The 14,676-nt window shown below is 40.8% G+C and overlaps 2 protein-coding genes across 2 annotated transcripts; one reads left to right on the top strand and one right to left on the bottom strand.

Moving 5' to 3' along the window:
• The first annotated feature begins 1,746 nt into the window (after nucleotides 1-1,746).
• LOC6577064 (ER membrane protein complex subunit 7 homolog) lies at nucleotides 1,747-2,436 on the top strand. Its single transcript, XM_044009123.1, has one exon. It carries the CDS (start codon nucleotides 1,747-1,749, stop codon nucleotides 2,434-2,436), a length of 690 nt encoding a protein of 229 aa, XP_043865058.1.
• Nucleotides 2,437-3,571: 1,135 nt separating this feature from the next.
• Nucleotides 3,572-13,339, bottom strand: LOC6577063 (protein teashirt). Its single transcript, XM_002002999.4, has 3 exons — nucleotides 13,061-13,339; nucleotides 3,917-7,231; nucleotides 3,572-3,801 (listed from the first exon to the last, which is right to left on the bottom strand). The coding sequence occupies exons 1-2, from the start codon at nucleotides 13,111-13,113 to the stop codon at nucleotides 4,321-4,323; spliced, it is 2,964 nt and encodes a 987-aa protein (XP_002003035.1). The 5' UTR covers nucleotides 13,114-13,339; the 3' UTR covers nucleotides 3,572-3,801; nucleotides 3,917-4,320.
• Nucleotides 13,340-14,676: the final 1,337 nt, after the last annotated feature.

Below are 14,676 nucleotides of genomic sequence, written 5' to 3'. Positions count from 1 at the left end.
GAATACTCTAAAGAGAGCAAATACATTGAATCAGCAGTTGTTGTAAATTTACTGATATATTTGAGAGTTTAGTAAAATAGCTCTTGAGTGACCTACGATCTATATGCTTAAGTTCAATATAGAAAGAAGCAAGAGGCTGTCACTCATAATATATAGAGAAACATGACTTAAATAATAAGAAATATTAATAAATAATAATGATAATATTAATTGAAATTCATGCATATTTAAATATTTTGTGTAAGTTAAATTTAGCAAAATCTAATTATAAATGATATCAATATTAATTTAATTATTAAAATTCTACATATGTTAAGCTTTCTTTGAAAAAATAAATACTTAAATAAAACAAATCCCTTTAAGATGATCCTATTCTTTGAGCATCAATATATAGTGAAAGGAAGAGCACCAGACAAATGACCCTAACACGTAAAAAAAAAACATTTAATATAAAAGCTTATACTATGGCTAATACATTGTAATTGAATAGACTAACTAAATGAACAATTTCTTGTATTCTAAAAATAATCATAAAATTCTGTTTTGATAACTTTATTATGTTTTTGATAACTTTCTGTATATTTACATTAATAAATTGTAAAAATATAAGCAGCCATTCTTAGTCAGAAAATCATAATGCCCAGAATTCTTGCCTTACTTGCCATACATTGATTGCACATGTTGCAAGTTGCAAGTTGCAAGTTGGCAAATCGAAATTATCGCATAATCGTGTAGAGCGCGCGTTGAGGCAATTTCGGTTTGGATTTGTGGCTGCTCGGCACAGAAGCGACAGCGCGTCGCATGCAGCAGAGAACATTGCAGCCGAGTGCAAATTTGTGGCAGCTACTTTGGCTGCCACTCGTCGTGGAGGAGAGGATCGGCCTCTGCTGCGGCCTCAGCCTCACATGTGCTGATGATCAGCAAACAAAAGTCACATTGGTCACGATCGAGTCGGACAGGCGACGGCCTGCTGGCAGGAGACTGCTCTAATTGAGCGTGGGCGTGGCAGTCATTCAAATGACTCTGGCAGAGCATACATATTAATGAGTTGCAACATGATAGAGCTGCCATACAATCAAATTTTGAAGTGGAAAGCGAAAAGGAATGCAAATGAAGTCCAAATTTATTATATGGAACTTTTAGCATTGATATATATGTATTTAAAGATAAATACAAGTTAAATAAATGTTTATTTTTACATAATTTATGGAATATATAGACTAGGGTACAGCTAAGTCTTTCTGGCCATGTCAGATTATTTTATTTTATTTTATTTTATTTTTTCCCATAAAAAACTCACCGAAATTTTGTATTAAAATGTAGCCAAGTTGATGCAAACTTTGACCCCCTAATCGAAGTGCTTGCACTCTATCATTCATTAATGATTCATTTCAGGCTGTGCCCTATCAGTAAGTCACTGAGTGAGTCCATCAGTCATTCAGTCGTAAAAATATCAAGAGTTTTTTTATAACTAACCAATTTTGCCAGAGTTCAGCTGAGAGTGTGCCACATATCAAAGTTCATTGAAATAAATCAATTAAAGTCGCCGAGTCATGAAAGTGCCAACGATTGAAATCTAATCTGCCTTTGTTAGTTGCCATTTCTCCAACATGACAAGAACATCCATATAACTTTCTGTCAAAAATTTTAAAATTTCGAGAGTTTTTCCTTTTATATTTTTAGAAATCCCAAGTTTAGTTGTAGACAGATCATCCCTTCTGACTCACACAATTCGTTTTAGAAAACATGTCGAAAATGTTGAACAAATTTGTAATTATTCTGATGGTCTCTACACTCGCCAGCAATCAAGTCACTGCTGCTCGTGCTCCTGCTCCTGCTCCTGCTGCTGGCCCTGCTCTCTACACAATCGAGGGCAGTATCCTGCCGCTTGATCCAGCAGTGCGCGTCCCTGAGCGCTGGCCGGCCGACGTAAGCGTCGCGCTCAACGGCGGCGAGTATCTGGGCTTCGTGCAGGTTGATGGCAGCTTCCGGATTAGCGGCGTGCCCTCTGGCAGCTATGTGTTGTACGCCCATCATGCGGACATATTCTTTTCGCCGATCCGCATCGATATTGCCCACAATGGGAAGTTTCGGGCACGCAAGCTGAGCCACCTTAGGCCGTCGCAGGTCGTAAAGCTGCCCTATCCGCTGATGCTGACGCCGGGCATGCCGCGCCGATACTTCCGCACCCGGGAGCAGTGGAACATATTGGACTACATGCTGAATCCAATGGTGCTGCTGATGGTGGTGCCCCTCATCCTGATGCTGCTGCTGCCGCGACTCATCAACGACCCGGAAACCAAGCGCGAGATCGAGAACATTCAGTTCCCCAAGATAGCCACAGGTATGCCCGATCTCAGTGATATGATCACCTCGTTCTTAACCGGCAACCAACCCGTGGAGAAGGCGAAGAAGCCCAGCCGAAAGCGCAACTAGGATTAAGTGCATCGCTGTCAACTGTAAATGTAGTTCCTTACCTAAGATTCTCGCTTATTAACTTATATTAATTCTTGCTCTGTCAATAATAGTCTAGCGTGAACAAATTCTTTTTCTTTGCTTCTGTTAATTTCCTCATTTGAAAAGGATAAAGGATATGGAATCCATTGTTAAGTAGTGCGAATTGAAATAGGGAAAAGACTAAATCTTTTGTTGAAATATTCTAGAATCGTTACCATATTTTTGTAGCTTCTCTTACAGCAATATATGGTATATTGCTTCTTATGTTTCTTTTAAATAGAATTAATGATTCATGATACAAGATACAAACAAGACTTCAGTTGCCATGTTTTTTTTACCGCTGCCATCTTTTCTTTGCTGAAAAGGTCAGACATTTAGGGGTTGCTGAAATTACAGTAGAGCTGCTGCAAATGAATGAAATATATCAATTCACAATGTGAATTGTATTATTCGTTCGTAGTCCAATATATATGTACATATAATATCTTTAATATTTTCTAGAGAAAGTCTGATATATATTTACTTAAATATTTCCTATAAGACATATCAGTATTCACATCTCAAAGAAATAAATGTTCTGATAGTATCTTTAACTGTACAAAGTTTTAATTTAGCACTCTTTAAGTTTTGTGTTACTAAATTATTTGTAGTCAATTAACTCTAACTCCTGCAGAACTATTCTAAGAATTTTCTTGCGAAATCCCTTATGCTTTATTTACTAGCAGAGCGATCTATTAATTTCTCCAATATTTCATTTGAGAGATCTATTGTTTCAGCTTATGCTAAGAGAAATAAACTCAATTTAATATAAATTCATAAGTTATATTAATGAAGAATGTTTTCTACTTAAGAGGTTTGCTCTCAATATCACAAAAAATATTGTGAAGTACTACATATGTTTTTTAAGTTTTCTGACATCTCCAAAGATCAATTTAATATCAGTTAAATTTAAATTTATCTTCTGCTAATTCTTTTCGTCGATCATTACTAATTTTTAGACCACAGCTCTATTCAAATTTAGTTTCACTGTAAATACCAAAAGCCGCCCTTAAATAAATACAAAATTTCCATTTTTATAAATTCAATAAAAGTCGGTTTATTTTGATCACAATGATTCATGTTTTCTTTTTTTCCAATTTCATTCTCTTTGCCCAGGAATTTGGCAGCCCTGACAAGGGCTTTTCCTTATACGTTTTCTTACATTTTGAATATTTTCATCATAAATTTCAATTGATTTTTGGGCAATGGGGCCAATTAAAGAAATAGAGAGAGAGAAACGCCCACAGCAGCAAAACAGATGCCGCAGTCTTTCAAGGATGTCACGAGGCGCAGATGAAAACGATTCTGCAATCAGAGAGAGCGAAGGAGAGAGAAAGATTGTGATTAGATTTGATATAAATACATGTATGTAAATACAAGATTTATAGGAATGATAATGACCAATGCCAATGATAATTACCTTGAAAAAGTCGGCTCAATTGCTTGGCAAAGCTGCGTGGGCGTGGCGCGCTCGATGGGCGGCAGGCTGGGGCTGTCTGTGCCGCTGCCGCTGCCGCTGCCGCGACGCGCTGCGATTCGTCGAAATGTCCTTTCGATCTCGCAATATATATATACGTGTGATAGACTGTATATATGCATACATATATATAAATATATATGTGTGTGTGTGGCTTGATTTGTGGTCTTCGCTGAGTGCGTACAAAGAAGAGTCTCGCTTGACCTTGCCGCCGCGCCACGCCTCCGACTAGGGGAGGCGCCGCGGCTGGCCAAGCGTGGCAAACAAAAAGGTTGACAAAAAATCTTGATTTTGTTCGAAACAACGAAAAAATATTTTCGGTGGCAAATTCTTGGCGTGCCCACGCTTTAGGCGGTCTTCTCTTTCTTCACGCAGAACTGGCGCAGCGCCGCCAGCGAGTTGCTGGCGCTCAGATTCTCCGGCGCGGATGCATCGCCACCGGCTTGGACGGCTGCTGCCGCTGCCGCTGCCAGCTTGGCGCGCGTATTGGCTGCGCCGCTGCCGCCGCCGGCGCCGCTGCTGCCGAGCGAATCGAACATGGAGGAGAGGGCGTTGAGCGAGTCGCTGGGGTATTTCTTGGCGTTGCTGTCGCTGCCATCGTACGACTTGTGGCTGGAGGCGGGCGATTTGGGCGTGGCCGAGCGTTGACTGTCCGCTGGGCTGCGCGGCGGCAGCGGCAGACGCGACGACTGCGGACTGCCGGCAGCAGACGACGATTTGGGTGAGTTGCCATTGTTGTTGTTGCTGCTGCTGCTATTGTTGTTGTTGTTGTTGTAGTTGCCATTTAGCAACGGCGTCTCGGCTTCAATTTTGGGCGAAGCAGCGGCCAGATCCTGCGGCTCATCGCTCAGCTCAGACTTGATTTCCATTTTGAGACTCGACTCTGGCTCCTGCTTGATGGGCACTTCCACTGACTGCGACTGCGACTGCGACGTCGACGTCGACTGCTGCTGCTGCTGCGACGGCTGCTGCTTCTCTGGCGTTGGAGCCTCCAAGCGCGGCCTAGCCTCGGCGCTGCACTCGCTGCCGCTGCGCTCGCTGCTCGTGTAGCGATAGTGCTGATAGTAGGGATCGCTGGTGTCGATCAGCGGCTTGTTGTAGTCCACCGTCTCGTCGATGCCCAGCCGCTTCAGGATGCTGCTGGCCACCGGCGAGGTGTTCTTGGTGGACGAGTTCGAGGGGCTGCTCGCCGGCAGACTGGCGTGCCGCGGCGGCGTATCGAAGCTGGTGGTGAACATTTGCTCGATGGCGCTCAGCACCGAGGAGGAGCCGGCTTTGCCCGAACCTGTGCCGGCAGCAGAGCCCGCATTGCCGGCGTTGGCTCCTCCATTCTTCTGCTCCAGCTCCGGCGACTTGTTCTTGGCCAGCAGCTGGGCGGCTTTGGCAATTTCCTCGGGCGACTTCACGCCCGTTATATACTGACGCATGCGCTCCGCGAAGAGCGCTGCCTCGGACTTCTCCGGCTTGGGCTTCTCCAGTGGCTGCTCCTCGGGATTGGCCTTCAGCTCGAGCAGCTTGCGCACCGGCAGCGACTTCTCTCGCTTCTTGGGCGCCGGCCGCTTCCGAGCGCCCGCCGACTGCAGCAGCGGCTCCGCATAGTGATTGTTCTTGGCCATGTGATTGCTGAGGTCGCCCAGCGAGCTGAACGCCTTGTCGCACACCTTGCAGGTGAGCACGGCGGACAGGGTGCGCGACTCCTCCGAGCTGAGGCTGTTCTGGCCGCTGTCCTTGCCGTGGTCGTTGTTCGCATTGCCCGACTTGATGGAGATGCTCTGCTCCTGCGAGAGTATGTTCGTGTAGTGCTGCGTCTCCTGCATGTGCTTGGTCATCTCGCCCAGCGAGCGGAAGCTCTCGCCGCACCGCATGCACTTGAGTATCTGCATCGCCTGCTCCACGCCCTTGCCCAGCCATACGTTTTGGCCGCGCACCAGCTTGCGGGGCAGCGGCGTGGGCGGATCGCCGCGATACTGGAACGCGTTCTTCACGTTCGCCGAGGGCGCCTGACTGCCGGACTGCTTGCGCTGCTGCTGCTGCTGCTGGGACTGCGACTGCTGCTGGTGCTGCTGCTGTTGGTGGTGGTGCTGCTGTTGGTGGTGGTGATGGCCGCCAGCCTGTCCCGAGCCAGTGGAATGGTGGTGCGGCTGGTTGCTGGGCAGATTGCCGAAGGGCGGCACATTGACGCCGCAGTGCTTGCTGTCCTTCATGTGCGTGGTGAGCGCTTCGAGTGTGGGGAAGCTCTGCTTGCACCACACGCAGCGGAACACCGAGCTGGCCACGCCCTTGTTCTGCCAGTGCGACTGCCAGATGTTGTGGCGCGCCTTGGTCACTCCACTGCCACCGCCGCCGCCGCCCTCGCCGGCTGTGTTATTCGAGCCGGAGGAGCCGCTGCCGCTGCCGCTGCCGGAGCCCGTTTGATGCGCAGGACTCTTGGGCGGCGGTGCAACTGCTGCCGGTGGCGTCGCCTTGCTCTGCTGCTTCTCCTTGTGCAGCCCCGAAGAGCCACCACCACCTGCACCGCCCTTGACAATGTCCGACATCTTCTCCAGCGGATCCACCACCAGGTCATTCTTGCCATTCCAGTCCGGGAACTGCCCCGCCCGGAATATGTTGGCCGCCGCTACCGCGGCCAGGTAGGGATTGACGCCGGGCATCAGTGGAGCTGCGGCCGCTACTGGCGACGCATTGGCGGGCGGGCTATCCGACTTGAACATCTTCTTCACCTGAATCTGGCCAACGGGACTCTCTGCGTCATGGCTGCGCTTGCGCGTGCCCACCGACAGGTCGAGCGGATTGTTGGCGCCGTCATCGAACTCCTCCTCCTCCTCGGAAGCCACGGGCTCCGCGGACTCGGCGCGCGCATACAGATTGGTGCGAAAGTCCAGCGCCTCCGAGTTGCTGCTCGAGGCGGTGGGCGACGCTTGTGGCGGCAGCTTGAACGGCGCTGCCGCCTCGCTGGGCAGCGGCAGCGGCAGCCGCGGACCGGCCGCAGCGGCCGCGGCCAGCGGGAAGCCGTATTGCTGCGCGGCGGCAGCTACCATGTGCAGGTAGGCCTCCATCGAGGAGGGCTGGGCGGGCAGCGACTGCGGCACCGCTGGGAATGTTGAGTGCATTGTGGTGGGCACCACCGGCAGCACGCCCCCCGACATGTTCCCTGCGTCCCGCTGGCCACCGTTGTCCGAGGAATTGGAGTCGTGCGAAGGGCAGCGCTCGCTGGAATTCGCCGATTCCGTGGAACGTGGACGTGCTGTGGGCAGGGCGCTGCAACGAGAGAATAGAGAGGGGGGAAATTGAAATAAGGATTGCACATTTTTGAATCGAATACGTATGGAATGGTGGTATTAGGAATGCAATCCATAGAAATGAAATTGAATTGCCGTCAGACGCAATTCAAATTTCTTATATCAAATTCATTCTTACTTAAAGAAATTTAAGAGAAATTAATTTATTTAAATTAAGCAATGCCCAAGTTAAAACTCTTCTAAGAAGTTGCACCCAATTTTATTGTAGTTGGGTATTGTAGGCATAGGAACTAGAGTAAGAGCAAGAAGAAGAAAAATATTCTACTCAGATCTTGGGGAAATCCTAAATTTAAGTTTAATATATTAAAATGTGATATCTGTGTATATATATATATAGAGAGAGAAAGCGAGTCAGAGAGAGCATAAAATTAATTGATCATAAATCAAATGCGATCTCAGCTAAAGCAAACGGTCATCAATTCCATCGTTCCACACTCGCTCTCATTCTGTTCTCTCTCTAGCTCTCTGTCTCACTCACTCTCACTACAAGGCATTAATCAATCAACAGCTATAAATTGTGCTAATTATACGAAATGTTCAGAAATTAGGCAGCGTAATGAAGGCTCATTGATCATTGATCGACAATCGATAATCGACTATCAGAGATTAGTGATCAGCGATCAGTGATCACTGATCATGTGATCAACTTGTTTTACGGCAGTCAAGTTCGCTGAGTGATCAGCTCACTCTTAATGGCCGAGAATGCCATTTTGAGAGTATCTGTTTCTCTATCAGTTTCTGTCTCGCTCTGCAATTGGTCAAAGTGTGGCAGAAGAACTTTCCCCGCCCTCAATTATATAATCGACTCATTAGCGTGTGCAATAGAAAGAGATGGCATGAATCATTCTTTGCTTTCCCATTCGCATAAGCTAACAATGCCTCTTCTCCGCTCTTCCCCGCTCGATCTTTCTGTCTTGCTGTCGATCCACTCGATCGTAGATCATTAGTGAAAGCTTGTCATTCGATCATCGTTCAGCTTTCGAGAGATCTTGACTGTTTCCAATCTATATATGCGCGTTTTATAAATCCAAATGCATTTGATACTCGCGGAGAGTGGCGGCAGGGCCGGGGCGGCGAGAGGTCGGGACAGCTAGCTATAAAAATCTAGTGGCACAACAATGGCAACAATATGAAACATATGTCAACATTTCGTTTGTTATTCAAATCCATAAACCAAAACGAAACTGTTCGCAGCTGTTTCAACTGACGCCCGCCGCCCTCCCCCTCTCGCTCTAGCTGCCAATCTCCCTTGCGACGCCACGCTGCTGACAAGTTTTGCTCGTAAAAATCGTTAAAAATCGGTTAAATTTATTTTGGAACAATGGCGTTTAATTCGAGACAGCCAAAGCGTGAATTATGATCGGAGCTCATCATAGCGATTATCAACAGATCTTTCGTCATCTAAGATCGGTTTTGTCTTCTACTCATTTCGCCGAACCGCAGAGGGCGGCCCATAAAATTGACGACAAAGCGAGCCACAAAAGCCATTCCACATATTTTGCATAAATTAAGTTGGCTAAACTCCCCCCTCCGACCTCTTCCTCATTCACCACCACCAGCACCTCCTGCTCCGCCTAATATGCATAAATAACTAACAAAGTTTTATTGCTCTGCATCTACTTATAAATCTGCAAAAGGCACATGCTTAACTACATACATAGACTATATATACATTTATCTAGATATATGTACATATTTATATACTTTTATTTTTATTTTTTTTCATTTATAAATTTTGCTTTAGTTTTGATTTCCTCAATTTTTACACATATTCAAATTATTTTTTTATGTTAAGCACAAAAGTTGTAAAATGTTGATGGCAATTTATGAACATTATTTTGCTGTTCGCTTTGTGAGTGTGTGTGTGTGTGTGTGTGGGCGTGGTTTAGGCGCTTAGAGCTGCTGACTTGCCAAGTTGCTGAATTTGCCGGAAATGGCGAAGCTTTCGACTTGACTGATGAGCGAATGGGTAAATTGGATTCATGGGAATTATTGATTGACAGGTAAATTATAAAATTATATATGAGTCACTTTATGACATTTCGAATATTTCTAATTTAATATGAATCAGTTATTGATTATGTCAGTAACTAAACTATGCAGCTGTAGCATAAGATAACTAAGATAAGCTATTCACTCTAACTGCAACAAGTTGGCAGCTCTGTTTAAATACAAAAAGGGGTCGAAGTAAGCCATGGATATGCGAAGACTTACGAGTAAAGTATATACTATATAAATTAGTATTTTCAAAAGAATTATATTTTTAAATGATGAATGTATAAAAATAAAAATATATATATATAAAAAAAAAAAAAAAAACTTTGTACATTAAATATAAATATGTATAAAACACATATATAAAAATATATCCAAATAAAAGTCTAAATATATAAAAAAAAAATTGTATATGAAATGCAAAATTATGTGACTAAAAATATAAGAAAAAAAAATTATTATGAAAAAAAAAAAAACACAAATATTGATTTATGAAATCATAAATATAAAAATAGTAATCTTAAATCATCCAATAGAAACAGAAACCAATATGTTAAATAAACATATATTTATTACAGAAAGTTTTAGTTATTTTGCTGCCAAAAGTGCTATTAAAATACACATATATATATAAAATATTTGTTATATTAAATAATATATTTAATCAAAATTTGTTATGCTTTTATACTCATAATACATATATCAATTTTCGCCTAATAATCAGCATAAATAAAAGTTATTTTTATCACAATTAAAGATAAAATAAAATATTTCAGTTAGTTAACCTAAATCTAAAATCCAAATTTATTTATCATTCTTAATATTTTATAAACTTTCTATTATTTTAGTCTTCTAGTATATTTACTTAGTAGAACCTTTTTGTTAAAATCCAAATTTATTTATCACTCGTTAGTTTCTATTTAAACCTTCTATTATTCTCGTATTTTTTTCAAGTCACCAAGAATTTGTAAGCTTTTCTCTTTGAATTTTTGGTGTCTTTCTGCTGCTCACTGACTTATCGCTCTTTAGCTGGCGGTGGAACGATCACTCAATTCTGCCAGCATTAAGTTGTCCAACACAATAAACATTTTATCAAGCTATCGATTGTGGTAAAACTCATTGATGGATAGCGACCAATAAATCCAGAAATTTTTGTTGTTGTGGCTTCACTCGCTACTCTAAATGCAATAATATTGATGGGCTTTTGCCCAATGTCAAGCAGTGCCGACATCAACTATATATCTCTATACTATTTAGCAATGATGCATTGAGGCCTTTTCCTGCTACTTTTTATGTAATATCGAAATTTGTTTCTCTCCCAACTGAAACAGCTTTCGCTCGGATACCTAATACACATAGCCACGTTTAGCTGTGCGCAAATTGCTAATTGGATTTACAGATGGCGAGGTGAGATTGAGAGTCGTATGCATAAAAAAATAAAATACCTCAGCTACAAGTTTTCCACGGACTGCAGCTATCATAATATGCAATCATGTTATTTGATGAAGCTTAAATCAAAATGATTTATAGGCAGCGACTGAAATGCAATTAATTACAAGCGGGAATTGTCTCATTAATAATCAAACACACACACACACACACAGAGAGAGAGAGAGACACAATCAGGCAGATTGACGGGTTTGATCTGTGCTAAATGCTGGCTGTAGATACTTTTGTATCTGTTAGATACTTTTCCATGCACGCATGACTAATACAGAAACTAAACATTACTAAATGGCCCCCTCGGCCCCCAAGCTAGCTGCAAATTGTGCGCATAAATCTTGGCAGTAATAGGCGCGCACTCAAACACACACTGGCAAAAAGATACAGCCAGAGAGAGATGGAGATACATCTACAAGCTAAAGATACGGATACAGATACAGATACAGCGACGCCCACGTAAAGCATATGAAATGTATAATTTCCACTATTTTGGTTCGTCGAATATTCTTAGCATGATTTATTCATTTCGCATTTTCCAATTTTCCAAATCATTCGCAGAACAAGAGAGGAACACAACAGCAACAACGTGCCACAATTTGCTGCTGCGGCTGAAGTCGACTTCTGTGCTGAAGCGAAACTCGTTTCGCGTTCCGATTTATTCAAAAAATCTATCTCAAAACGAGTTTAATCACAAAGCCTATGGCAAACGTTTAGCCAGCGATAATTGCGTGCGATATTTGAGCGATTGACCGATTGAGCGATTGAGCAAGTCGGCAATCTCATTTAGTTGGCCCAACTCACTCTATACTACATAGTCTCTGGTATATATACATATATATATATAACGCTATTTATCGCCTGATATTTGGTTTATAAATCAATTTATCTGCCTTGCTTTATAGTCGGCATATGGCCTGGGTGGGTGTCTCATGATATATGGCCTATATATCGGGGCGAGTTGACAATTTATAACGACAGGTGTTGGCTGCGACGATGGCGACGACGTCGAGAAAGCATCAAAACGTCTCGCACATTCGTCACACTCAAAAATAATTCTCAATTCTAATTCCTAGGTCATACATTTCATTTCATTATTTATATGGATCCAGTTTTGGGACTAAAAGCTAATTAGTCGACTTCTATTTGTGCGCTGTCTTAATGAAAACCAGTTTGGAAATTAATAAAGATTCTGACACGTCTCTAATTTTGTCTCTGTAAACAGTTTCGATCTGGCTTTCAATTTTAATAGAGGTAATTTAAGGAATTTCAATTACATTGCATAGATATATGTATGTATAAACCACTTTGGTAATAGATAAATACATAAATTATGTCTTAAGCAGATTTTTGGAAATATTATGATTTGCTTTCATCAAATTATTTATCTTTGCAAGTAAATCAATATATTTATAATCTTTACTCTAGTATAATTTACTCTTATATGACATACTCTTATATTAAATAGTCATACGTATTAACAAATCAAAAAGCAACTCTCTTATATTTACTAGCTCAACAAATTTTTCTCACAAATCATGATAAGCTCTACGAAGCACCATAAATCTTTATATATACAATAATATACACATAGATAGATCTATAGTAAAATTCAAGTAAATTTAACTAAAGTTCTATGCAAATGTCAGTTTAATCAATATCTCAATCTCAATCAATCAATATCTCATTACATCTCATTAATGTATCTTACACTATGGCCTATTTTATTTACATTTATTTCACATACTTTCAACTAGTAAAACAATATTTTATATTAAACATTGAATATCTTATATAATTTGATTTATAATTATATAATTAATTATTTTGTTTCTTTTTTTTCAACTTTTTTTCAACAAATATAAAAGCCGGCATTTTGAAGTGAATGATTAGATATATATTTAAAAAAAAATATTATATAAATTTCCCTATTCTTGCTGAACTAACTAAACATTAAACATTTAACTTAAGCGAAAATTAAGATGAACATATATTGTTATTATTTTTCTAAGCTTATATTACTGATTGGAGCTATATACATACATATGTACATGCATATGTATTTTTCCAAATGTAAATTTATTCCAGTTTCGAACAAAAAAGAATCTTAAATCAATCTACACAATTGTTGCACATGATTAATAAATCTGCAATACTGATAATAATGATAACAGACATAGAGATATTTCTTTATTTTTTAATATTATAGCTAATAGATATATATACATTATATATAGACATAGATATATTATATTTAATTATATTTTTATATTTGTATTTCCCTTACACTTAATTGTATGCAATAATAATCAACAACTTATTTCAAATATTTAATGTTAGATCTCTAGCTTACCCGGCATTTAGCGCCTGTCTGTAGATCTCGAGCATCAGCGCCTCGTGTAACATTTTCAAATTTTGCTGAATTTTGACGGATTTTGCGTTTGCTCTAAATTTTAATTAAAAATTTCACTTAATCTTGTGGGTTTTTTTTCTTTATCTTATATGGGTAATTTGACACAATATGCAATATGTGTTGTTAATAATATTTTGTTGTTTGTTTATTTATATTTTGCACTTGGTATTTTTTAGCGTTTTCAGCTACGTATAACTTGTGTGTTAAATATTGTAATATATATATATATATCTATATTAATTTATTTAAATTATTTTATTTTATTTGTTAATATATTTATAATATTTTCATATGGCAGACAGAAAAATTTATGTTGTTTTAGTTTTAATTTAATAATTGCATTTGAATCGTATACTTCGTTTGAAATTTGTTGATTTGTTTTAAAATTTTTGTATTTGTATTTTAAGTTTTTGTTTTTTTTTTTTGGTGAGCAAAATATTGTTTAATATATGTATATATATTTTGTAATTTATTTTTCGTAGTTTTTAATTTTATTAATAAATATATTTAATTTGTTTTTGTTGTTTTACGTATACTTTTGTTGAACCATTTGTTGTTTGCTTGTTTTGTTGTAATTTGTTTTTGTTTTACTTGTTGTTGCTGTTGTTGTTGTTTTTGTTGTTGTAATCAGTCTTAATTAAACATTTGACGCGCATTTCATTGTAAATCTCATCTTGCTTGTGAATTTTGACTAGATATGATGCATGTGTGCGTTGTTGTTGCTGCTGTTGTTGTTGTAACTAATTTGTTAATAAATTAATTTTTATTAAATTATGCATTTCATTTTCATTTTTTATCACACTTTTTCTTTTATAAATGGCGTTTCGATTAAAATAATTGAATTTCTTTTAGTTGCTTTTCGAACACGCGTCGCACACAATTCGCTCGCATTTATTTGTCAATGTGTACGTGTATGTGTGCTTGTTTGTTTGTTTGTGTATGTACGTGTGCGTGCGTATGTTTTGGTTTCTTTCTGCCTTTCGTGCTTAGTGCGGTTCATCCGGATACCGTCGTTACTCGTTTGAGAGGCGAACAGCGAATGAATGTGTCGGCGTTGCCGTGTCGTCACTGGCTGCGGCGCTGCTGCTGCTGCTGGCTGCCGCTTCTTCTCAGTCTCGGGTCGCTTCTTCTGCTGCTGCGCTGCTGCTACTGCGGCGACGACTGCTGCGTCGGCTGTCAAACTGATTCAGTCAAGAATCAGACACAAACAACAACAAAAACAACAATGCGTTCGCGCTCGTCGTTCTGCTTCTCTGCCTGCTCGCTGCTGATTGATACCAAAAAAATGAAGTTCAAAGCGCGGTGGCAGCGACGCGCACGTTTCGTTTCGTTTCGTTTTGTCTGCTTTTCTGGAGCTGGGCGCCCTGGAAGCTGCGTTGGCGGCTCTGTTGCTGTTGCTGTTCTTGTTGTTGTTATTGTTGCTGCTGCTTGCTGTCTTTTGACGAGAGTTGGACTTGAAACACGACGCTGACAACGACGCTGACGATGACGATGAGGACGACGACGACGGCGACGGCGACGTTCGTTAACACGAAGCGCGCGTTTGGCGACGGCAA

This window comes from Drosophila mojavensis, unplaced genomic scaffold (assembly GCF_018153725.1).
Source record: "Drosophila mojavensis isolate 15081-1352.22 unplaced genomic scaffold, ASM1815372v1 contig_36, whole genome shotgun sequence".
Classification (NCBI taxonomy): domain Eukaryota; kingdom Metazoa; phylum Arthropoda; class Insecta; order Diptera; family Drosophilidae; genus Drosophila; species Drosophila mojavensis.
This window is presented reverse-complemented; position numbering and strand designations above follow the sequence as displayed.

What these genes read in the sequence shown, in the direction of transcription:
- LOC6577063 (XM_002002999.4), bottom strand. Translation starts at nt 13,113, where the DNA reads ATGTTACACGAGGCGCTGATGCTCGAGATCTACAGACAGGCGCTAAAT. An exon ending in AGACAGGCGCTAAATGCCGG is followed by an intron (nt 7,232 to 13,060) that starts GTAAGCTAGAGA and finishes CTCTCGTTGCAG; the next exon opens with CGCCCTGCCCACAGCACGTC.
- LOC6577064 (XM_044009123.1), top strand. Translation starts at nt 1,747, where the DNA reads ATGTCGAAAATGTTGAACAAATTTGTAATTATTCTGATGGTCTCTACA.